The 26,499-nt window shown below is 41.1% G+C and overlaps 1 protein-coding gene across 1 annotated transcript; it reads right to left on the reverse strand.

Moving 5' to 3' along the window:
- Nucleotides 1-22,995, reverse strand: vax2 (ventral anterior homeobox 2). Its single transcript, XM_070930147.1, has 3 exons — nucleotides 22,761-22,995; nucleotides 18,048-18,235; nucleotides 1-498 (listed from the first exon to the last, which is right to left on the reverse strand). The coding sequence occupies exons 1-3, from the start codon at nucleotides 22,993-22,995 to the stop codon at nucleotides 1-3; spliced, it is 921 nt and encodes a 306-aa protein (XP_070786248.1).
- Nucleotides 22,996-26,499: the final 3,504 nt, after the last annotated feature.

The following is a 26,499-nucleotide window of genomic DNA, read 5'->3' on the forward strand; positions in this document are numbered from 1 at the left end:
TTAAGAAACTGTCTTCTTCCCTCCCAGGTCTGACTCCTTCCTGTCCAGCCGCATGTACGGCTCAAAAGCTGAAGAACCGCAACCGTAGGCGGATGTCAGTTCATGATGAGCGCCCCCCAGCAGCGGCATGGAGAAGCAGAGGGAGTGTGGTGGCGGGACGCCCAGTCGTGGGGAGGGCGGGGTGCCACCCAAGGAGGGCAGCGACAGCCCGAAAGTCCCCCCTGGTATGGAGCTGGGAGGAGTGCTGCTGCTGATCCCCGGAGAGGTGGAGGAGCCTCCGCCCGGGCTGCTCAGCAGGGAGCCGTTGTGTGCCGGGTGAGGAGGCCCCAGGAGGGAGTTGGGTGGCGGGACGGGGCCCGACAGGAGGCGGCCTTGCTCCAGGAGGCGCAGGATGTTGCAGGTGGCCAATGACTCGTTCGTGGTGGAGGAGCGTTTGTCTGAATCCTTGGTGGTGTCCTTCTTCTGTTTGGTCCGGCGGTTTTGGAACCACACCTTGACCTGCAACAACACAACCAGGAAGAAAGATTCACGTTAACATTTTTGTCCCAAACACACTGTTTGTCAGACGTAGAAAACTTTGCAAAAGCTTGTTATCACGAAGCACTCAAAACTAGAAGAAATCACAGTTTTATATGTTCTTTATAAAAACAACAAAATCCTTTTGTACATTTTTAAGTTATTTTGTGTTCATATTGAACCACAAAGCTTCTTCTGCTAAAAATGTTTCATGACTCATGAGCTATCCACATTGTTCTCTTCTTTTAAACGCTGTAAAACCAACTCATCCTGACATCCTACATCCTCTTCACATGCCCAAAAGTTGAACACATGTGTGACTGACTTCTCTGTGACCTCTGCTTGATGCACATCTAAGCTGTAGCATGCTCTGTGCGCTCACGGTTGCAAGCGGTGAGAGCACGCAACACCTTAGCGGTAAACCAGTCAGACACGCATAAATCCGTGCAGAACAAGTGGAGATGCTGTAATCCCCGGGCACCAGCCATTGGATCAACTCTGTTGTTTTTGATCATTTGATCATGGTTGGTCCTATGCACTTTACCTCCTCTCACACTTCACGGCTCCAACAGGCTAGAAATGCACAATAGGGGACAGGCAGTGATATCAGAGCTATACAGCAGAGCGGGAATATTAGCTCAGTCAAAAGAAAAGTCTAAATTTAGCCTTAGAAAATGAAAGACAGATTAGGCAAAGTATGCAAATGCACCACAAATCAACCTGCACAGATTTAGCTGCCTCGAGAGGAAAAAGAAGGTGAAAATGTGAAATTTGAAAAATCATAATCGCTATCGACATCTGCACCATCGCCCTTTCTCACGGCAGCAAACTTTAGAGTTTAATCACACGAGCCGTCATGCTACACGCAGCAGATTGAGAGAAGCTCGGTGAACTCTGCCTGTCCTTGTCTGCCATGTTTAATTGATGGGCCTCAGCGTAGCTTTAATGTATAGCGTGTGGAAAAGTTGGGGCTGGGTAGGATGATGATTGGAGGGCGCGGAGGGGTCACAGGAGATCGCTGCACGGAGAGCCACCGCTGAGAGGAATCACACACATGAAAAATGTATACGACCGAGTTTTACTGCGAGTGACGAGTGTCCCTCACAGTGTAGCATGCAGGGCGGAGGATAGTACTTTCAACTTGTTGTCAGCGGAAAGAATTTAAATGAAGTGTTGGTACTGTGTTGTTATGATACACAGTATAAATTTGATGATTAAAATGAACAAAATGAGATCAGAAAGCAGTTCGGGAACTCTTGAAGTTGGGTAAGTTTGAACATGATGAACATCCAAGAGTGTGTGTGACAAAAGTATAAATCGTGCCAGTACAAGGTTCACTTTGTAGTACAGTACAGATTCAGAGGCTGTTGTGTTTTTGTAGTACAGAAAATTCACCAGTTAAGAAGCCAATATTAATTTTTTTCAAATTAAAATGTCCCATCCAACGTGTCTTTTTCCACTCATCCTCAAGTTCATCCAACACTAAATCTAAAAGTTATTTACACACTCAGACTTTCCATGAGGCTCTTCATGATTTTTCGTAGAAATCCAGTAATCTAATCCCTGATAAGTGGGGATTGGAAGCAGACGACTTAAAAGGAAACTCCTGTAACAGCAGAAATGCGTAAGCCTGTGACGGGTCTGTGGCTTTGTTTAATAAAAACGTTTCATAACCATTTGTTGAGCACACAACAGCCAGACAACACACGTAAATCACACAAATAAACAATGTATGAAGCCTGAATGAAGCAAACACAGCAGGACTATGTGGGCACACACACACATTCACAGAGGTCACATGTGAACCGAACACGCGACAGTCATTTGCAGTGAGGGAACCAATCACATGACCCCGTTTATCAATAAGACCCACTGGGTGTCGAGGCCCTCGTCGCCGCGTGGGTGTAAAACAACGGTTTGGGGTTTAATAACACAAGATTTCAGCTTCACAGGCGGTAGAAGTTACAGAATTCAAATAGCCTCTTAACTTCCATTTAGTCTCAATTCAACTTCAAAGGATCATCAAACACACTGCAAGTTAGTTCTTATAGTTTCATCTCAGCATGCTCTTAAATTCAGATTGACAGGTACAACAAAACACTGACTTCAACGGAAAAGAAGCCCCTTAATGCTGCTAAATCCAGTGTCCAGTAGTTAAATTTGTATCTGATTTTTTTCCTGTATTATCGAGCTCTCGTTGGCCCCCACAGCACACAGGCATAACACTATTCACTACTTTAAAACTACTTTTCTGGTCCCGCTACGTTGGTTTTTGGCTACAAAAATGGGAATACATACATGGGATTGTCCTGCAGAAGCTGTTAGAAGAAAACTTTTAGGAGCTTTATCTTGTGTGCACACATTTGTGGCTGATATTCACTGCAAGTAAAAGTGTTAAAATTTCTCTTGAACTTCATTTGAATTGCAAAATTGTTAATGCGTTTTGTCCTGTGTTGTTTTGTTTTGCTCCTTAGGACCACCGTACAATTGTCTGCACACAGAGCTATGCTTTTTTTGGAGTCTTTGTGAAGTTTAAGTAACTTTACTTTATTGACAGTCAAGACAAGTTTACTCCCTGGCAGCCCTATTGCAAGACAAGTACATCAATATTGGACGATTCTGCCATATCCCAGAGTCCATTCAATGATAATGGTTTCTAACTTCCAATGCCTTTAAAGCTGCTATAATCAATTTATATAACAAAATCAAAGGAGAATGTGAAAGGGGTCGCTTGTAGTGAGCTCCCCTCGGCTTTACAGAGCTGTATAGTGAGTTTCAGCCCATTGTTTAGCTGTCCAGTCGCAACTTTACTGTTCTGGTTCACTCTCACCACTCTCATAGTGCTCAGCACCAAATGGCATACAGACACAGTTAGCGACTAGGTGGAGAACATAGTGGAGCATTTAGCAGGTAAAGAGCCAGATATTTCCCTAAAATAGTGGCTTAAGGGCACTTCTGTAGTGTGTTCACACAGCCCCTTCGTGCAGCTGTTAGCATTCATAAAACGCCGGAGCCAGAGTGACGAGGACCTCGCCCAATTGGGTGGTATAAGTTATAAGCCAAACGTAGCCGTTAAGTGTGTGGTGGTAATCAGGCCGGCTACAGTATCAATGTACTGTAAAGGCGGGCTCAACGGGCAGCTAGAGCAAGTGAGTACATAGTTTTAGCTACTGACCATGACACAAATAATGGGATCGGAGAGGATCCCACAGCTCAGAGAGGAATACTGACGCCAGCAAGTGTTACTGTAAAAACCCAAAAGAAGCACAGAGGGAGGGATATTGGAGATGGAGATAAGAGGGGAGAGATGACAGGAGGATGGGATAAGCAGCAGATATTATCTCCATGTAGCTGCTTCTCCTCCCTCTATATTTAGTTAGCTCACACACTGCCACGCTAAGATCCCTCTCTGTCTTTTACTCATGCGCCACCGTCTGCCAAACACCCACATCCCATAAAAAGCCTTCACTACAAGATGAAACTCCCAACCAATCCCTCTCCTTTATCCCCATGCTGTGGGTGCGGCTCAGTGCTCTGTTCACATCACAATCCTCCTATCCATTGCTGGGAGAAAAAGTGGGGGAAAAAAAAAAAGCATTCTGGTATTTTATAGGGATTTTATTAGAGGGGGAAAATGATGAGAAGAGAAGAAAGCAAAGCTGCCTTTGGTACATCTACACTATTGGATGTAAATCCTTTTTAATGGGATCCAGGGTTCAGAGCTGGGGCAGAGATTACCAAAGGAGATCTGGATCTGGCGTGACCTGCATTTGCCCCTGCCTCGCCCTCCGCACCACGCCCCGCTGCACTCTGGCCTGCGGGGGGAAGGCCAGGGCATGGGTAGACCCGGGTGAGGAGGTTAGGACTGAGGAGAGGGTGGCAAAACCACGACTGGGGGAAGTATGATTAACAGGAAGTTAGATTAAAACACATTCACCTTATTAACTAATATCCATGTCACTGTGTTTTTAGGTCATACGTCATTAGATCATTACATAGTGGAAACAGAACAGTGATTGTCCTCTTTTCACAGTCTTTTTGTTTAACATCGATTGATTTGATGTCGATTTTAATGACAAGAAACAACTTCTGCCATTTTAGGAAAAGTCTGGTGTCGTTCTGTATTTTTGTTTCTGTTTTTGTTTATTTATGTTTATGTATGTTTGGAGTTTTTAAAAAAGGCTCAGTAATTTCCTAAAACAGCTGGGCACTGTAGTTTTTAAGAAACGTTACTCAAACAGGAGTAAATAGTGCATTCGTCTGGGACTATTTTCATCCGCGGATGAATACAGATTTGGTACTCTAGTGAATATTTATGGCAACAGGATGCTGTATGTGGGATCGACTCAAAATAAACTACAATGCCCATGTTTACTGTAATGAAGAAACGTGTCAGTGCAACTCATTGATGTGTTTTTGATAGTTATTGAATAATTGAGCTCTATGGCACAGAGGAATAAGATATATCCGGCATTGGATGCACAGACAATTCATGTTAGTCGGATCAATTCTGTGGTTTTGGTCTTTTTATTGGATTTTTCGACAATGAGAAAATTATAGAATATCGCCAGTCTAATAATTTAAGACAGCTGCTGCTTTAGTTAATTTCTATATTTAAATTGTATCTGAAAGAGGAGACAGTGATAACTTATGTATTGATAATTGTCAAGTTACATTTTTATGATTTGCACAGCAGCAAAGTATGACACTCCGTTGTTTAAACACGTCTGTGCCGCTCTGTGTGAATTGTGTGAAATCCTGATGGCAAGTTGGTCACAAAAAAACTGCATCTGTTTTTTAATGAGTGCAAAACATCAAAAAAACAGTCAAAAGAAATACATTAAGGGTAACACAAAAAGTAATTTAAATGTGTATATTCATAAGAGGAGACCTTAATATACGAGTCTCTAGCAATCAATTTGATATACTATAGTATTAGAATTCAATGTAAGAGTTTTTGATTACTTTTAAAGCCCTCCATGGTTTGGCTCCATGATATATTGCTGATATTTTAATCCCATGTGCACAGAGACTCCTCAGGTCTGACAACCAAATATTGTTACTGATATTGTAATATTTTTTTGTAAAGCTTGTATTTAATTTTATTTGAATCTATCAGACCACTCTCAGTACTGGTTTTGTTTTATACTGTGGTATTGTATTTTTGTTAGAGCATGTTAAGCACTTTGTGCTGCCTGTGGAAACAAAGTTTACTTACTTAATTACCTGATAATTACAGGTTATGTTGCATGTATGTGTCCTGTTAGTATGTCAGGAAAGGACAAAAACATTTAAAACATATTAAAAATCTTCAATTACCTCACTGTGATTAAAACACTATCATACATACACTTCCACTCTTACTATCATATTAAACTTCTTTTATCTGATTGGTTTGTATATTTTTAAAGTTCCTCCCCATGTGTGTGTTCCTGTCTCCTGTTTCAACTGGAAGTACGTCACATTAAGGAAGCAAGAAGCAGCTGTAAAGCAAGTGTGAGGAGGACAAGACTGGACAAAACCAGAGAGAGGAGGGACATCACTGGACTAGACAAAGGATGAGGGCAACAAGACTCAGCACTAAAAGGCGCTAAAAATGAAAGGATGGGGGTAAATGTAGGCAGGGTGGGGTAAATTCAAGGTCAGGAAGAGATGATCAGGCCGGCATGCATGAATACACAGGCCAGTCGGGCAGAGGTCAGCCAATCAGAGGCCTGCACTGCGAATCCAGACAGCTGCAAACAGAGTGGCAGGCAAACTGGGCTAGAGGTAGAAAGGTTAAGCCAGATCAAGACCCAGTGTACAGATCAACTGGGTATCCATATGCGTCTGTACAATAAATCAGCTAAGCTCTGCCGTGTCCCCAACAAGCCGCTGTGCCAAGTAAAAGACGAGCAACAGGAGAAAATTCAAATAAAGATATTAGTCTGACTGTATATTTTTAATCACTTTACTTCTCAGCTTTACTGCGACGCAATAAAGCTGAACCGCGACAAGTTCAACGATGGAAAGCATTAAGTGATAAAACACACTCTGCTGCCAGGCTGTGTAATGCCGGTAATGCAGAGTGAAATGCAGGATTGTGACGGTAAAGTCTTTAAGAAGGACGCTCGGTGACTGTCTTTCACACTTTACATGACCCCTCCAGCAGCTCGGTGCTCCCACCGTGACCCTGTTCAGACCCCCTGATCCCAGGCATGTGATGATCCGCAGCACACAATGAAAACTCTTTTCATGGAGATTGTACCCGACAGACCAGCGGCCATTGAGCTGTATGTAACACACCAGTGGATACGTAATGTAATGAACCAATGGCAACCTAAGTGTGTTCAGCTGTACTGTATGTGACGGACCAGTGGTCGCCTTTATAGAAGAAACCAAAAAGTAACAAGGAAGGAGCTGAAACAATGACTTACTCAACTGTGTGTGATGGATCAACACGGCAGTCTTTTATGTTACAGATCACATTAACGATACAAGTGTCAATTATTTATAATTAAAATGATCGTCTTTAATAATGAAATCGTTTGACGGATTTAACTTCTACTTTCACATTAGTGGGAAAAGTTTAAATATTTATTATCATTAATTTATTTTTTGTAAGAGATTGCAGGAGAGTATTAAACGTATTTTGTGCCATTTGACATACTGTACCAGCGTTACTGCTAAAGTAATTTCCACCAATTTCCTCAGCAAGTCACCATTAAAACAAACGTGCAATGATGTACGACACTAAACAAACAGGACAATCTGAAAGAAATTAGCCATCTAACATTTGTTTAACTTTGAAAAATATCTTTTTAATGTATGCTTTCAACGGCCTGTTAAATAAAACAAATATTTAAGTGATTTAAGACAATATTCAAATAAAAATTGAGGCATGTAAAAGTACAACATGTGTAAAATTGTTTGGCCATGGGCAAATCGACCAGAACAGATTTCTATCTCAAGCTAAATTTGGATCAAAACAGATTTAATTTAAACATTTCCTGAGTTATTTAACTATATAATAGCTTAACATTTCTCGGATCTTAACATGAAGGGAGACATTTCCTGCATTTCCTGTCTGTGCCGCTAAACTTTGCAATAGTTTAACTCTCTGACACTTTAACAAAACTTCACTTCTATTCCCACCTTTTTTTAAATTATGTTTTTGCTCTTTTATTTAGTGTTATTTCTGTTTTATTCTTTTTATTCTGTTTTTATTGTGACGAATATGGACCTTGTGTTTTAAAATAGCCACGTACACAGAGACGTAGCTACCACAACCTCAGTGTTGTCTCAGACTTTGAAGGAATACAGTGGTTTAAATATTTCTCCACCTGATTTACATACACGCTGAAGAAGCATGTAGATCATGTGGGGTGCATGTATATAGAACATGTGACAAAATTACAGACTGTGTCACGGTGGTGCAGTGGGAATTCGAACTTGGATTTGAACTCCTGGCTACAGTCCAACATAAATCTCTGCTCACTTACTTATATCTGATCTGATAAACCAGATTACCTCAACAACACAACCGACTTTGTAGGTAAAAGAAAAAAAATGTACTGTGGCATAAATAAAAATATTTAAATAGTAATGATATATAAAACCATCCCTCCCTCCAGCAGTTACTTGCCCAGCTGGAGGAGTGTGGGAAAGCAATGAATCTGTGCAAACTGACCAAAAAATGTTTTTTTTGTTTTTTTTGTTTTTAAATCCATGTTGACATCAGCATGCGGATTATAAAACCAAAAGGTCAAAAACGGCCACTGGCACACCCCTGCATCCCTCAGCTTCATGTGAGATATAACAGCCCGGTTCTGCTCAAGTCATTTTCCACAAACACATGCAGCACTGATACAAGCAGCTCCTGCAGAACATCTTCCTTCCTCCTCTTCGTCACCGCCGACCTCATACCTTCAACCTGCCTCGCACCTTCTTACACTACGCCCCTCAAACCTGCGCCAATATCATCACCACCACCACCATCACATCATACCTGACCCCTAAATCTCGCCGCCCCATCGCCTAACCTTGCCCGAATGAACCTGATCTGGTCCTCCATCACTGCAGCACATGTCCAGCCAGGTTCAGCCAGGGGTTAACCCCGTCTTATAGCATCGCTGGTAGATATGGCTGCCTAATCCTCCTTAGCGCAAAAGCACTTGGGACTGTTATGAGGCCCACCTCTTTCTCTCTCTCTCTCGATCTCTCGTCATCCCCTCCCTCCTGTCCTCCATCCATTCACCACACCCGGGTGAACCCCACCAGGTTTAGATAACAGCCTTCACCTCCTTCCTTCATACACTGTAATGTTGGAGATGTGCTGCACTCATTCGCCAAAGAAAATCAGCAGGGGCCTGAATGTGGTCCATGACTTTTCTTGCATGTCACCCCGCAGTCACTCGAATAAAAAAATAATAATAATACTAGTGTTGGGTCTTTACTACACAGCCTCATGATGTCCAATGCGCTGACTAAACCAACAAAGACATATTTGATTTTGTTGTCACAGCTGGCTTGAAATAATTCAGCTGCCTTATTTTGGATTTTCTTAAATGCGTGACTCTTTTATCCTTACATTTTATGTCTGAACACACAAAATCTATTGCATGTCTTCTGTTCTGGAAATGGGGTCCCTCCTTTGTTGCTCTTTGTGACGTTTATTCCCTTTCTTCTCTGATAAAAAGGTTTTTTTAAGGGAGTTTAATCGAACCGAGGGTCTAAGTTATAAAGGCTGACGTATGATGCACACACTGTAAGGCCCTTTAAGACTCATTTGTAATTTAAGATTTTAGCAGTAGTGGAAAGTAAGTACATTTACTCAAGTGCTGTACTATTTCTTCCTCCTTTATACTTCTATTGCATTACATTTCAGTTTCAGTTGTTTTACTCCACTGAATTTATCTGACAAGAAACAATAAGTTGAACTACAAATCAAACAAGTTTAAAATCAAAATGCCACTGATGTACAAACTGAATGAATTGTATGCAGGCAAAAGTCCATTGTCCATACAGGTTTTTCTTTACAGACAAAACAAATTACAAAGAAATCCTGGCTCCTCTTGTTCCTTTTGCTCTGGTAAAAAGCAGAACTAGCAAAAGGAAATATCTAGAATAAAACAAACACTCAAAACAAATGGCTCCTTCATCACCCAACATGTTTAATTTACAGTAACATAAATTTATCTATATATCATGTAGAGACAAGCTGAGAAAGTGAGCTTTCACACAGTATCTTCACAATCCATTTATATATATTAAATGTAAATAGACTGTATTATAGTTTTATTTCTTACATTTTTCTGTTGTATTTATGTGTATAAATAGTGAAACAATATTTTTTACACCATAACTGACATTTTGAGTGATTATGACCAAAGATTTATAGGCGCTGGTGTCATTTTTCATGTATTTTGGGTCCCTGCCAGCTTTATACTTACAGACGAATAGCTGAGTTTGTACTGAAACAGTTTAAAAGGTGCAAACAAGGGCAAAAATTAAAATATAGAAAGTGCAACTCAAGAGTGTTAAAATGTAGCTCCTCCTCGACCAACTACAACATTAAAATGCTGCTTACACACAAACAATCCAATTATTTGATATATATGTTAACACTCCTTGATATTTTAAGTAAATTCCGCTGAAAATACTTGTGTACTTTTACTTTCAATTGTAACGAAGTGTTTTTACAATGAGTTACTACTACTTTTACGTCAGTGTTTTTCGGCACATGCTGTTTTGTGAACACATCTGACAGTTTAACTGCGTTACACATTTGCCAGGCGACAACTTTTGACCACGCTGATTAGTCCGGAAACTTGGGGTCAGACTCAAAGCGTGTGTGTGTGTGTGTGTGTGAGTCAGAGAGAGAGAGATTCTGTGATTGTGTGTGAAAAGTGAAAACCTCTTGTATCCAATTTTGCTGATTTTCCTGTTTTCACATCAGTTGAAGGATTACATGGTCCTCCATATGTTTGGAAAATTACACCATCCTTGGCTTCTCACACACACACACACATACACACACCCACGCACCCACACACTCTTCACTCTGCCAGAAGCTGATGAAACAAGTCAATTCAATCTGAGAGAGTGATTAAGGACAAAGGCAAATACGACTTAATTGCTATTATGCTCTTCTGATTATCTAATCAGTTGATTAGATAATCAGAGCCTCGCAGGTTTCTTCCTGACCAACAGCGAGTCGGACAAAAGTTCCCGTTCTGAGGACGACACTCTCGCTTTAGGTCACCGCAGAGTTAAGAGGAAAGACGTTCTTTCTTTACAACACGAAGCCCAAACATTTTAGCTGAAAGCACAAAGGCAGCACGTGTCTGTCTGTCTGTCTGCGTCCCTTCCTATCTCCTTCTCTATTCTGAGTGTTTGGACAATCCCCGTACTGTGCTGCTGCCTCTCTGCTACATCTGCACAGCTATACGTCATGGCCGGGTCCTCTACGCTCCAGACGAGTGGCCAGACACCGTCTGTCTGGGCCGTCATGGAGAACAATACACACAACGAGGACATTCACTGTACGTAGACACATAAACATAACTTGTCATCTTGTCTCCTCAGCCTGCGGAGGGAAACACAGATGTATTTTTGAGATTTTTCCTGAAGTATGCAGTCTTGTTTTTGTCTTTTAAGAGGAAAAAAAGAAGACATTTGTAGTTTTCTCTTCACAATCAAGTCCAGAGTGTACTCCTGTGTCTAGTTACCACTAGAACAATGCCTTAACAATTGTGCTATCCTCACATCATAGTATATAAATGCTTGTAGATGTTTTTCAAAACCAGTAGCACAAGTAGGTGCAACTTCATAAAGGGAAATTTAGATTTACCAGGTTTCATAAGAGGTCACATAAGAGTTACCTAGTTTTTTATTGAGCCTGTCTCTCTCTAAAGATGCTTTACACGACACGCTAAAAAAGATCCTATATAACTAAAACCACACTAAAGGCATGAGCAGCTACACTGATCTGTGGTCAGCCCTGACCTCAGACCTCTGCGTGGTACAGAAAGCCACGAGGCAAAAATCTAAGACAGCAACAAGAAGCATCATTTAAAAGTTTTCACAGCCATCACTAAACTGTGCTCGAGGCTGTTTGGTATCAGAGAGTTTCTCCGTCTGAGAGAAAAGACAGCAGGCAGAACATGAGAGGACGTGTGACACTGATCTCATGCGACTTGCACACCTGTCGGAGGTCAGTAGTTTCACATTAAGGCGGGTGGTGGTCTTAAATCATATCAAGTACCCGAGCACACCAACTAAAAATGTGTTTTCAGCAGCTAAATCAGTTAAGGCCAGCGCTGAAGTGGCTGTACACTTATAATATAATGAATGCTTTCATTTTAAAAAAAGTTTCTTGTCTTTGCTTGTTGCCAGAATTTGTCTCTGCAGGCCCCCATACACCCTCTTTTTAAAATCAAAGCAACATGTCTAAACTTTAGCGATCGTTCATATCTTCCTACAAAATGTACATATCTCTATTCTAACAGCAGCCACGTCATTTTAGTTCACTAGTTATTGAGTCAAAAAGATGAAGTTCAAGCTCAAACTGGGCTGCTTAACTTTTCCTCATCCTCCTGTAAATAGATCTACAACGACCTGAAAGCCCAGTAAACAAAGAAAAAAGCCAAAAGTTTAAGAGCCTGCTCTGTGTTTTAAAGCCCTCCACAGGAGCTCGACTCTGTGTGAGCGCAAACTCAGTTGGAGTCGCACGAAGAAACAGTCCAACAAACACACAAACTGTACATTCAAATACACCACACCAGGGGCTGGATCGCAACGTTGTGGGATGGAAGTCAGTGAGACCAGAGACATCTTTGAACAACCACAGGAACAAACACACATAACTGCTGTAAAAAAAAAAAAACTGCATGATCGCAAGCAGAGAAAAGCTACAGCTGATAGTCTAATTCTAATGATTTGTGGCAATTAAAGTCACAAATACATTTAAAAAGTCATTTCTCACCTTGTTAGCTCATTTTCAATAACAAATTGCTTGTTTTTGTGCTTCGAAATTACACCTGTTTCACAATAAATGTCCTAAAAATTGCAAAGTATTTACACACACTTTTCCCAAATTATTTTTACTTCCTGCAAAGTGATGTACATTTAATAGTTACTGTTTACCAGTAGGTGGGTATATCAGAGTCATACATTTAAAAGATGAATATATAAAAACCTGCCTCCACGCTTCACCCTATTACAGTTGTTTGGATGACAAAGTGACAACAGTTGTGATAGTTTTCACCTCAGAAAATCCTGTTCCCTTCTCTAAAAATACAACACCTAAAATCCTGGTTGATTTTAATTTAACAGAGTTTTAAATTTGAGACAAACACATTTGAACAGTCTCTTCCTAAATTACATCCTGAACTTAAAAGCGGAAAAAAATTCAAATTAAAATCCAGTTTCATTGTGTCCCCAAACAGCTCTGATTAAACAGAAAAACAAGTGCAAACATTTGCCCACGTCAGTGCATCGTTTAGCCAGCTTTTACATTAAACATGATTCCATCACCGAGCTCTCTCCCATTTACTGCAGGATTAAACCAGTTTAACGCAGCCCAGAAACCATTAAATCCATAGCTTCTCCACGGAAGGGCTGCAAACAACAATAGACCGACACAATGGGAAGCGTATACGTCAGCTGCACTCAACTCAGGGAGGACTGTGGAGGAGCTTAAAGTGACCACACAGCATGGTGTCCTAAAACCTCCTGAAGTCACACCGCCAAGCCAGTCGGAACAGGCAGGACACTCCGAGGAATGTGTCAGGTTTATGTCTTTTTCATGCAAAAGAAACTTGCAGAAAGTAGTTTGACACATTGATGTAAATGTGGAGAAAAAAAAACAGGTGGAAAAGCCTCCAAAATGTTCCTATAATAAGTTAGATATACATCTAAAGAGTCCTGCAGAGCCAAAAAGAAGTTTGAGATGAAGATAATAGAAATAATGATAATAAATGATCCTCCTCCACGTGCAGGAATCAACACAACATACCTTCACAATAAGAGCTGAAGCATCCATGAGAGTCCAAACGGATCATAAAGGTAACTGAAATGAACCAGGACATTAGGATTGTGTGTGTGTGTGTGTGTGTGTGTGTGTGTGGTATGCACTCTCTCTCTCACACACACCACCCCCTCCTGCTGTGTTATGCTGTAGCGGGGAGCCACCTGCCGGGATGAAGGGAGACCTCTGAGCTGGTAACGGATTACTCGGTAACGCGTTACAGCAGTGTGATCGCTGTACGCACGAGAAGTTATCGGTTTCCTGCCACGACGCTGCAGCTACCGAGAGAAACAAATACGTTGCTACACACGCGTTTTGGCGGCATTTAGGCTCAAATATCAGAATGAGGCTCAATTATCATCTAAAATCCGCCTTTCACACAAATTTAAATTGGATTTGAGGTATAATTCGGAGAAAAGTGGCTGCAGGTGGAACAACTTTGAAATATTTACGTTTCACTGAGCAAATCGACGACATTCGTGTTGAATATGAACTCTTCGCGATCCAAATTTACGCATTTACAAGTTTTGGAGGAAGAAGCAGAAACGTGAAGACGCGCAGGCGAACTTATTCTAAAGAATTAGTGACTAATATATTCCTGTTATTAATGTTAATGTGCAGAAGCGAACAAGAAGACGCATCGATGTTCAGGCAGACCAGCAGCACTGCCTCTGATATGTGTTGGCTCCTCCCAGTTTTACACGCCTTTATTCACCTGTTTTCTTATATTTACTCGTATTTGTCTCGTTTATTGAACGCTGTGCGTCTTGGATTTAGTTTGCTGACTGGTTCATCAAGAGAAAAGTTTTTGTAAATATAATGTTTCAGTTTACTAACAAACCTAAAGTCACTTTGTCCTTTTAAAAGAATAAAATACCATAAAACTTCACGATTCAAAAATAGCATTCAGGTTTTATGTTTAATCCAAGTTCTTGGAATATGAAACTAGTAGTTTCTCATGTAATAGTCTTATTTTCAGTCACTACTCCAGTTGTCCCCATTTTCAGTTTCTGTAATTTTGTAATAATCTGGATGAAGATTTTAGCCACTTGTGCGTCCGCGTGTGTGTGTGTTTGTGTGTTTCCGATGTCTGCTGCCTCATTGCGTGATCAGTTTGAATACCTGACCAAACTAATTGGAGTTACCCCATGGGTCAACGACCAAATCCCCAAACATTGTTAAAAAAACACTTAACGATCCAACCTCCCATATTACTGTAATTAGTATTTGTGTTTCAGTCGCAGATAAAGAGGCCTGTCAAGTTAATTATACTTTAATCGTGTTTTGGTTGCTATAAACTTCTCAAAATGTCCATTAAAACAAAGGGGAAGTTCACTTGTTTGTGATTTTAAATTATTTGAGTTCGGTCTAAAGCTCTATGTTATATTTAATGTTTGGGGTTTGACACAACGATTGATAACGAAATCTGAAAGAAAAAGGTCCCAGTTTTTCTGCAATATGTTATAAATGTGACAGAGAAAACAGCTGATTTTATGTTTTTGCTGATATCAAAACTTCATAACTTCAGCGGGTCACAAGTTCATATTTCGATCGCATTTCATGAATCTCATCGAAATCAGGGGGAAAGTGATTTCACCCAAAACACTTTCAGGCTTTTGTTCTCGAGGAAACATCGAGAAAAGTACAATACAAATCGACTTTTTTATCTAAACACGAAACTTTTACAAGTTATTCAGAGGAGAGAAAAAGTTTTTCAACGCTTTAGAAACAGAAAAACCTGGAAAACAGGAGCGAAAGGCCTCAAGGGGAGTGCATTTATAGACATTTTATAAATAAAAATACTTTAACAGATAGATAGATAGATAGATAGATAGATAGATAGATAGATAGCATTTTGTTTGAATCCAAGTCTCTCCTCTAAATACTCTCTAAAAAAGAAAAAGCCTATCAACGCTCTTTGCTATAATGGAGCTGCTTTTAAACCCAGCGGTCTTTAATTTGAACGTGGAAATCAAATTACTTCCTGGGAAACCTTTGAAAGCCTTGAAACTACATCAACAAACACAGTAAGTGACCTGAAAACCAGAAAACGGCCCAAAACAACTCGCTTTAAAAACCTTAAACTTCCATCTTCTTTTTGTGGTTGTGCATGATTAGCCTTGAATGGTGCATTTACTTAAAATATTCAAACGCCACAAATAGAGAGAAGATAATAATACGAGAAGAAAACTCCGCTAATGCCAACTAAAAGCCTTTCGATCACGCTTAAAAGCTGCTTCAATAGCACATAGCATTAAGACATTTCAGAGGGTTTAATATTTCACACCATTACCCGGGAGACTTTTATTATTTACATTTTGTTCTCACTTGAAGGTCAGGCAGTTTTTCAGACGGCTTCATTCAGCCAATCCTGTGCTGCCCAGCGTCTCCTCAGCAGCAGCAGGAAGCTGAGGCCCTCCCATTAACACCCCTAGTGTCAGCACTAATGAGGGACACAGTGGCTGCTCTGTGCTCCCAAAACTGCACACACACACACACACACACACACACACACACACACACACACACACACACACACACACACACACCTCCTTTCCACCACCTCTATGTTTGAGTGCGGTTTTTTTTTTTGTGGTTGGATATTAATGTTGCTGCAGTCCACAGCCAACAGTGATGATGCGTAAAGTTCCTGCAACAAGTGTTTTTACACAAGAGGTGATTTAAGGCCTCGGAACCTGCAGCCTTCTGATGTTTATTTGAGCAACATTAAATTATAAATGGGCAACATTTTAAACATACTCCTACTTTTATTTGATTAAATTGTATTTAAAAGATTTATTTTCAAGGTTTTCGTTGTGAAACCTGTCACCATCTTCACCTTGCATCCTTTCTTCAGTTTTGATGATATTTCTACAGACAGAGAAGATGAGGCGACGCAGCGCACATATATCCAATGCACACACACACACACACACACACACACACACACACACACACACACACACACACACACAGAACTACGGCACCAATAGTAAGTGCACTGTTGGTAACAAGTGTCGGCAGGTTTTCATAAAACACTCCAAGGGTTCAGGGGCTGGTCCTTCACAGGCCCACATTGCGGAAAATGTGATAAAATCACAACTAAATTCACAAGCTTTTCTCACGAAAGGACTCTCAAAAATCAGACTTTTAGAGAATAAAACACCAATGCGAATATTATGCTATAAACCTGCTGTATGCTGACTAAAAACTATTTCTTGTTAAGCTCCCGTTAGTGGAAAAGTGCGCACTTTAATGGTTTGTGTGGTGACATTCTGCAAACCATTTATTTTGTGATTTGTATGTAAAAAAAAAAAAAAAAACGAATGAAAGGTTGGCCTGAAACACTTCAAAAGCTGCTGCCCAGAGCATTATTACTGCATGAGTCTCCTTCTTTAAACGAGACAGAAAACGCGGTGTCATAATAATGAAAAGCTATAGTATGCTCTGTAAGTCAGTGTGAGAGGTGACGCCCATAATAAACGCGGAGGGGTTGGGCTCGTGGCGCTGCAGGAAGATTTGAATGAAGCGCGCGGGGTCGATGAAATGTCTGCAGTGTTCAGAGGAGCCCGGATGTACCGACAGGCCCATCTACCGACGTGACGTTTCTTTTTTGCATTTAACAAACACGCGGCAGCGAATAAAAAGGCAACATTTCATGCAGATTTCTGGAGCTGCGCTGGAAGCAAAGAGGCGTTTATTTCTATGTTTGATTCAGGTACAACCGAGCAAACTGACATGTTGTCCAGCGTAGGAACGAAATCAGACGCAACCATCACGCATGAATTGTGCTCCTGCTGTCACACACACTGTACGCAATTCAATCCCACAGCGCCATTAAAAAGTTCATATTTGAGACTGATGATGGTGACTGATCTAATTCTGAGGCTGCGGTGTTGTATTCGTGTTTTAAATTTTTTTAGAAGGACCTGGGCTACATAAGTGATCAGACCTATAAATACACGGACTGTGTAAATGTGAGGCTATACAATAGCTGTATTAAGGCCATAGGCTTTATGGTTATTTAAGGCCTTTATTGGCGCGTGCACAAACCCCTGGGGCCTATTTATAGGTGACTTTTTTTTTGTCTGTGTGTGAAGTAAACATCCGAGTTAAAAAATCGTGCCTTTTTTTGTCGAATTGTAAATATTTTCAGCCTGTATCGGGACCCGGATGTGCCCATTTAAAAAGAGGCCAGACGGAGACTGTTTAGGGCGGGGCAGCTCCTCTGCTCCTCCCCTCTGATTGGCCGAGGAACCAATTAAAGGCCCCAAATACACCTGTGACCAAACCGTAGCCACAATATTGGCTTTGGCGAATAAATACTTTATTATTAAAATATGCTATATGGCTATGCTAAGGCCTTAACTAGCAACCTGGATAGGCTACTAGCTAGTTGAGGAAATATATGTTTAAAGATATTTATCAAAGCATCCGGGGTTTTTTTTCTTACACTGGCTTGTTATCGCCGTCTTCGCCCAACATTAGCATTTCCCCTCCTTGAGACAACAGCTCCTCTTACCTGAGTTTCGGAGAGATTCAGCTGCCTCGCCAGCTCGGTGCGCTCGCGGCCCACGACGTACTGGCACCGCTGGAACTCGAGCTCGAGCCGGTACAGCTGCTCGGCCGTGAAGGAGGTCCGCGTGCGCTTGGGCCGGTCCAGGTCGAGGCCCTTCGGCAGCACGATCTCCCGGATGGTGCCTTTGGCGTCTGTCCAGAATAAAAACACAACAAGTCTCAGACCAAAAAGCTACAACCAAAGACTACTAACGTTTTATATAAGTTCAAAGGAAGTATTATTAGTATTATTAATATTATTATACAGTAAAACCTAACCTAAATGGAATCACATTTTTAGTAGTTTTAGGCTAAAATAAACAGATAACAGGCCTATATGGTGCCAAACGGATGTAATATGTATGAGTGGGGCTATAGGCTAATGGCTTTAGAGAGCGCGTCTTTGAGTAAAACAAGCTACATATGTGTTATTTTTAACACAAGCGAGTGTTTATAACACGCCTGAATGGAGGCCATGTATTGCCTTTAATATGTAGCCTATGTACACAATTGTAGGTGTTGAAAATAACAGCAAATCAATTGGGCCGAACACGTTTCTGTGTGTAATTGTGCTTAAATCACACATATCTATAATCTATAATCAGTAGATGTATCTAATATTTGGGGAAAGGTTCAGGTTCGTTGGTCGAGATTTGTCCACAACCCTAACGCGTAAACGTCCCCTTGCACTGCCTGCGTAATGTTAGTCCAAGTGATTGCAGATACAGACTATGTCACTTAAACATGACAACGTCTTGTGTTTTCATGAACTAGAAGTCAAATTAAAATCCTTGAATCACAGCCATGACAGCTACAATACTTTATTGGAAACTTTACCAGAAATAGAGGGTGTTGCCCCAATTTCTCTACAGCAGAGATAAAGGCCTGGCTGACTGTGAGCACTGGAAATCTGTCCTGACCATACAACTATTAAGTGTTTAATAGGTGGCAGAGCTTTATTTCTCTGCACGACGCTGAATTCACTCCAAATATAGTCGGAGAATGAAAGAATCAAAAGCTTCACTCTCAATTGTTTCCACTTCAAGTAATAAGGCTATTATCTACCCACAACAACAGAGTGTGAGTATGTTCTTAGATTAACTATCATTAAATGCGGTACTGGGCCTTTTTTTGGTCAGGCGTGTCCGGTTTATTGGTGTTATTGGTGCATTTTATTTTATTTTATTATTGAGTCGTTTGTTGGCAGGCTGTCTGCTATTAATCTCAGTTGATTTATCAAGAATCGGCTGTGTCGATATTTGCACCTGGTGTGAACTACTTTGAATAGAAGAAAAACAACTTGAGAGCACAAAAACAACATATATTAAAAAGGTAAATTATAAGATATCCTGGATGGGGTTAGGGTTAACCCAGCCCTGCACCCAGAAGCCCTCAGGATAATGTATACACGGTTCCAAAATAAACTTAAAAATACATTTTAAAAAATCGCAATTCGTTACTTTAATTTTGCTGTAATCGACAATGTTGGGTTTTTAAAGACGTGTTTCCTTACAGTAAAATGCTTGTTTTTTTGGTTACACTGCAGCCGAGAATATTTGTTCGTATTTATCACATTCAATGGAAGCGCAGGCCAGACAAGACCTTCTCTTTGTCCAGGGTTTTGAGGTCATAAAATATGTAATCAAATAAAATATGAAGAGCCCTGAATTAAACATGAAACAAAACTGATTGAACCGAACATCCATAGTGTTTCTATACGAAGGCAACCGGCTATAGCAAAAACAAAACACTGAGAGGAAAAACTCAAGTTGAATTCATCTTTTTTTTTTAGCTATGAAGGCATATTGGAGCTGCTGGAAAGGAATACCCCCGCCCAGCATTATCGTAGTTTTAAAGCGTGGTAGTGACGAGGTAGCAGAAGGAGAATCAGTGCGTAAAAGGAAAACTGTGGGCTGTGTTTGCTACAGCAGGGGAATTAAAATAGTTAATGAAACGCAGTAAATTCGTCAGTTGTGTACGCCCTGATCTGTATTAAACAGTTATTTTTTCAATCACAGTGTTACTTACAGTTATTCTCAAGTGTTTGGTTAGCCTACAGGCCTAAGCTACGTAATGAAACATGCCTGAGAGGTCTCCATCTTTACGCACGCATAATGACTATGCGTAATGTGTCGCCAGCCAAGACAGATTCTGCACCAGAGATGCTGTGAACCCTCCTGATATACAGACACACAGTAGCGTACATTTACACGTTTTCTTGCTGGCTCGAGAGTGAAAATAACAGGTTAAACTGTGAAGGAAGCATTTGCAAGCAGAGGAGGGGAACCAGCGGCTGTACGCAGACCTGCTGACCTCTCGGTGACCCCCCCGGCCTCATTGCGGAAAACCCGAGCATCCAGACTCGGCTTCGAAAACAAATCCTAACACTGCAGACGTAGTTCGCTCGGTGCAAACTGGACAGCATCTCCAGCAAAACCCGACTCCCACACCTCTCGTCCTTCTACAGGCCACTTCCTTCTCTGACGGACACCATTAACCAGCGACTGACGCAACACAATAACGACAGTATGTTTAACTCAGCGCTGATGAATCACAGGCTTTTACAGAGAATATATGAACACCTGCCTGCCAGATCCCAGATAAAAACACATTCATGTGATAAGCAGTAGAGAAATGTAATAAAAAGCTGTTAACAGTGGCTTGATAGTCTAATAATCAATATATCTACAATAATACACGTAAATAATACGATGACAGACAGCAGCTTCTACCGGATGTGATCGACGCAGTGAAGAAGCAGGTTATTTTAGATTTACTCATTTTTTTATCTGCGTCCACGTCTGTAATTTCTCTCCCTTTCGCCATTTTTCCTCGTCTTTCTCCTCCTCTCTTCCTCCTGTGTCTTTACTATTTAAAACTGGTCGTTACTAGATGAACTGCACTATTCTCTCGCTAAACGAGCGGCTTCTGTATGGAAGAGGACACTGCACGACTAAACGTTCAATAAGGAGATGAAACTAACCAGTCAGCAAGCATAATATCCACAGCATTCGCCTATAACAGAGAATTGATAGGCCGACATATTGATTCTGTCCACAGCAAACAGTTACACACCACTGCAAAAAAAAAAAAAATCCTGCACAAAAATGCCAGTTGCAATTTAGATTTAGCTTTTTTCTTTACGAGATTCTGAATGGAAGGGAACCGTGCAATCTGCTGACTTTCTGTTCTTAGAAAGCATCAGATAAAACATCTCCTTCATGCAGGAAACTTCACGATGACTCAAAATATTCTTCACATAATTATATATTTTTTATTATAACAGTCTGTATGTGTCCGTGCTGAAATAATAATTACAAATATCCTAAATGCAAATAACCTACAGGTTTAGACAGATAAATGCATGTTTTCTTCATGTTATTGGAACCTGGAGCCCTTTAAGTTTCCCTTCAAGCAGATAACACACAGTTACTGCACTGTTTAATTTTCTATCATTTAACGGGTAAATATAAATTAAATACAAATGTTGTGAACTACTTGGACCTATAAAACAGCACTTGAAAACCACCTCAAATCTTTTTTTTTTTTAAATAAAAAACAAATGACAGATTTTTTTAAAGACTGTTTTCTGACTGCAGTGATTTTATGTGAATTTTCTGGATTTTAAATAAAGTATCATTCAGAGGCTGCTGGCCTCCTGCAGGAGGGCGTGGACACTCAGTATAATAATGAATTAAATATTATTCTGATGTGCATTAACATAACGTTGGCACACAAAGGCAGCCAGCTACTGACTAGTAACCTGACACACACACACACACACACACACCGCTTTGTAGTGGCCGTTAATGGAGAGATGTGATGTTTTTTCTATCAGCTTCTTTGTTGATAAAAGAAACACAACGACCTCGAGGGGTGAATTTCACCTGTTTAGCCTGAACACTTTTCTTTTGTCTCTGTCTCAGTTTTGATTTTAAACCTCCATGCAGAGACGTGTTAAAGAGAATTATTCACTACGTGTGTGAGGAAAAACAATGAGGCAATATTTCAATAAGTCATTATTGATCCGACCAATCAATTTATATACTTCTGAATGAACAAAAGGGGGTTTCACAGGTGATACAGGATGCGCCAAACAACCACTTTCTGAGCGATTTAATTCTATATTGCAATACAATGTTCATTTTAAATCTATGTTTACAGGTGTGGTCTGGTGTTACAATCATTTTGGTATCACGGAAGTGAAGTAGCCTATTGTTACCACAGCAGGAGCTTCTTTTTTTTGTAGTCCACCCTGCTCCAGGGGTGTTGTGTTGTTGTGATTGAAGTCATGTTTTGGAGCACTTTGGACACTTTAACGTTAAAAGACTGATATCAATTTGTAACATTTGAATATTTTTTAAAGGGAGATGCACCAAAACAATCCACATTTATGTTGTTGTTGTTTTTTTAAACACGACGTTGTCCCAAGTTTAAGATATTTATTTTTGACGTAATTGCTGTGACTGTCAATATGCTTGAAGATAAAAGTGTCTCGGGTGAAGACTATTACTAGAATACTTGTTGTTGTCCATTCTGTAACTGGGATAATTGTGGCCAGAGTAACTGTGAAGTTAAAATAGCCTCAATTTCCTGGAAAGTCTCGCAGATTCTCGGTCTCATAATTCGTTTTTACGCACAGAATAAATCAGTGTTTGTTTTGTTTTCGTCCACTTACCCCTTACTAATATCCTCCGACAGTAGTCAGGGTCCACTCCCAAAAGTTTGTCGTGTCCGTCTTCGCTGGAGGACGTTGGGGTGGACGCTGATGTCCCCGGGGTGTCGGTGGAGCTCTGAACCGGGGACCGGCTCCCTATCTCGGTGCGGCACTTTGTCTCCATCCGGTCCGGGCACAGCGGGTTGGGTCCACAGCGGTGGTTCCCATCGCCCATAGTCGTGGCCTGATCAAACATCTACAAGTAAGTTACACTCTCTAAGATTATCTCTCCCTCCGTCTGTCGCTGCGGCTCACCCTCGTCTTTCTACTTTCTTCTCCTCTTTGCAAGTGTTCTCCAGAGACGAGGAGACCATGCCCTCCTCTCCCAACAAAAAAAGTAGATCCAGTTACAAAGGAACCATGCGGTCCTGCAACGGGACCGGGGAGCGCTTCAGGTGTCGCGGCATGGCGCACGGTCCGGAGTCCAAACCAAGGCAAGGGGGGAGAAATCTCGGGATCCTGCTCTAACTATAGTAACCAGGAGGTGCAGGAGAAATACATGGTGCAGCCTGTAAGGTACAAGGGGGCAACAGATCTATGGAGGAGCGGGGAGGTGCCACAAACACGATCACACAGTGCTCACCCGCGTAGAAATAAAGTCAGAGGCGGCGCGCACACACACACATACACACACAAAACCCACACAGCAGCGGTCACAGTTCACCGTGCACAAGCCAGGGAAAGTTTCTCCTGGTTGGTCCAAAGCAGCAGCCTGTTACTTCAGCGCCGGTCACATCGACTGCCTCTGCGGATCCTTGATTGAGTGTTGTTGGTGGTGAGATGGCCACATAAGGGGGGGTCGGTGGTCTTCTGCTTTTGGAGAGCCCACAAGAAAAGATGTCTGTGTTGAAAACCCAGCAGGAGGGGACTGTCGGGAAGTGGGAAATGGTCACATTTGCTCTCAAATAAAGTCTGGAGCACTCTTGTCAGTTTTTATAATTTGCTTTGCAGCTGAAACATCACGTCTGAGCCGGGCGGCTGGAACACCCTGCCTGCACTGACAGAGGGGAGATGTTGGTGTGCGGATAATATTTGTGATGACACGGTACACTTCAGAGGCAGGAACCCCGGACGTCACTTCCTGTCCACGCAGGGTCGTCGCCGATTGGCCCGCGCGTAGGGCACGTTTTGACAAGCGGATGAGCGGCGCTGCAGACCGGGATCAGGCGCGGAGACATGAGACGATGGTTGTGTGCGATATTCCGCTCTGGAAACAGCCAAATGCGGCGCTGCCCGGGCTTCCCCGCGGCACCGTCAGACTCTGACATTTTCTTTTGTCTTACGGCTCCGAACTCTGTCCGGGTCCAGAAAACAGCGTTGGCTAAAGCGCGCAGTAGTTCTCCGACGAGCAGAAGCGCTTGTGACCTCAGTGAGGTAAAACTTCAAAATTCAAAATGTATCCCACTTTATTCCCTGTGGAGCTCACTCATTCACGGGCCTCAAAATCCCCAATATGAAAAACTGAATTTAGTAAACGTGTGTATGCCGATATATGAAGGCCAGTATTGGCTTTTTATTAAACAGTATTGGGTAGTCATGTCCGTCAGTCTGATGTGATTTAGGTTTCTGGTCAACAGAAAGCCTGCAGTCACATTTAAGTGTCTTTTACAGCCATATTCAAGTGTATTCTTCATTAAAATGCTGGATCAGGGGTGTCAAGGTAGTGGATGTACTATATTGTAAAAGTGTAATTTCAAATTTGTGATTTGGGGGCCATAAAAAGAACATTTTACTTTACTTGACTTTACTATTCACCAAGTATGCCGCTTTGTTCTGCCATAAAGAGATATGAAACCTCAAATTCTGGGTTTGGATTTCACCTGCTTTGTCCCTAATTACTGTTTCAGAAGCCCATTCATTCTGATGAGAACACAATTCTGGAGAAAGCGCGAAATAAGTTTGCCAAAATTGTGACTTTCTGACAAGAAAGTGTTCAAATCCAAACATACATCAGCACAAAGTATCATCTGGATAATCTCAGTCTAAGAAATAAGACGTCGGCCTCCAGCAACCCATGTTGGTGACACCCTGTCACATAGACAGCATGTACAAATATTTTGAGGGAGTATACAACACACATTATAATGTAATCTAATGCAACAACATCACAAACTGAAGCCTGAAAATGATCAAAGCGTTGAATCTAAACAAAATATTATTAGATTCAACAGGTGTTCCTGTTATTTAGTCCTTGTGTCATGAAGCACTGATGGCCCTCTGCACCTACGAGCTGTTGGCAGCACTGCATGATGAAAAGAGCACAAAGTGAGGCGACTATTTGTTTTCCATTGCAGATCAAACATCTCATTCACAGTCATCTACTGTATCTGTGCATCTTTACAGAACACCGGCCCGTTTTCTTCTGTCAGCTTGATGTTGATGGTGCAGCCTGTAGTTTGTTGTGATTGTGAGATAATTTCGGTTGCAGGAATGACTGAAACACTGGGTGGAATTTCCTCTTTACAGGTGAAACATCTTTGAAAACACTGCAGCAACAAAAAAAAGGAACGTTTTTGAGCGGGATTATATAATTATAGTTTTGCCGTGTGTGTTTTTTCTTATTTTTCTTATCCGAGGCCGTAATTACTGCTCACAGCCATGGGTCGTTACTCCTTTCAGCTGGCCTAATCTCACAGAGGATGAATAGAAACTGTCAATCAGACGCTGCACTCAGCAGCGAGACAAGAGGGGACTGATTGCTGCTGCTGTGCTGCAACACACACACACACACACACACACACACACACACACACACACACACACACACACTTTTTCTTCCTCCTCCTCTCCAGTGTTTTCACCTTCTCTGCCTTTACTGATGCACAACTAAAGCGGATTTTTTTTTACCACATTTCTGAAGACTGCTCATATTCTGATTTCTGTCTTAAGGCGTATTAGGAAGCGTTTTTGTGTCATTCCGTAATCATAATATTTTAACCATTTTTGGGCTGCTGCTTTTGCTACACTGACTGACACCTTCTAATTTAGTCTTTCTTGGGAGCCTGATGCACAATGCAAATAGCCTAAAATAAGAAGAAGAAGTTCAGAAGGATAATAGATAGATAGACCCTATTTTCTTCATATACCTGCCCACATTTAGACCAAACACTCATTTAAAAGCAAGTATTATTTTGCCAGTATTGAACTTCTATAATGTACATTTACTCAAGTAATGTACTTAAGCACCATTGCAAGCTACTTGTACTTTACTCGAGTATTTCCATTTAACGTGACTTTATACTTCTACTCCACCACATTTCAGAGGGAAATATTGTACTTTTTACTACATTTATATACCAGTTGTTCAGAGCATCCCCGTCAGTTTCCACTGATTCGGTTGCTTTAGTCCTCCTGGGCTCCATTAACATACATACAAATAAACGTGGGCCAGGATCCACATGTTAGTTATTAAAGAACGAAAAATAACATGAAAATAAAACAAAAGAATTAATAACAGTTTAAAAGAAGACTCGAACATGGTACATAAACCAAGAAGAGATGGAAGTTAGATGTTTACATTACACCATATTAAATGATATACTGTATTTTACAGACAAAAATTATGCATTGCTATACATTAAATTTACATTTAAGTAGTTAAAATTAGCTTCATCTCAACCAGCTGCAACATTAAAATGATGTTTTCACATTACTGCATCAGTCATCCTGTAGTACAACATAATGAGTACTTTTGATACTT

Source organism: Enoplosus armatus, chromosome 23 (genome assembly GCF_043641665.1).
Source record: "Enoplosus armatus isolate fEnoArm2 chromosome 23, fEnoArm2.hap1, whole genome shotgun sequence".
Taxonomy (NCBI): Eukaryota; Metazoa; Chordata; class Actinopteri; order Centrarchiformes; family Enoplosidae; genus Enoplosus; species Enoplosus armatus.

What these genes read in the sequence shown, in the direction of transcription:
- vax2 (XM_070930147.1), bottom strand. Translation starts at nt 22,995, where the DNA reads ATGTTTGATCAGGCCACGACTATGGGCGATGGGAACCACCGCTGTGGA. An exon ending in TCGGAGGATATTAGTAAGGG is followed by an intron (nt 18,236 to 22,760) that starts GTAAGTGGACGA and finishes TATTCTGGACAG; the next exon opens with ACGCCAAAGGCACCATCCGG. An exon ending in TGAATCTCTCCGAAACTCAG is followed by an intron (nt 499 to 18,047) that starts GTAAGAGGAGCT and finishes GTGTTGTTGCAG; the next exon opens with GTCAAGGTGTGGTTCCAAAA.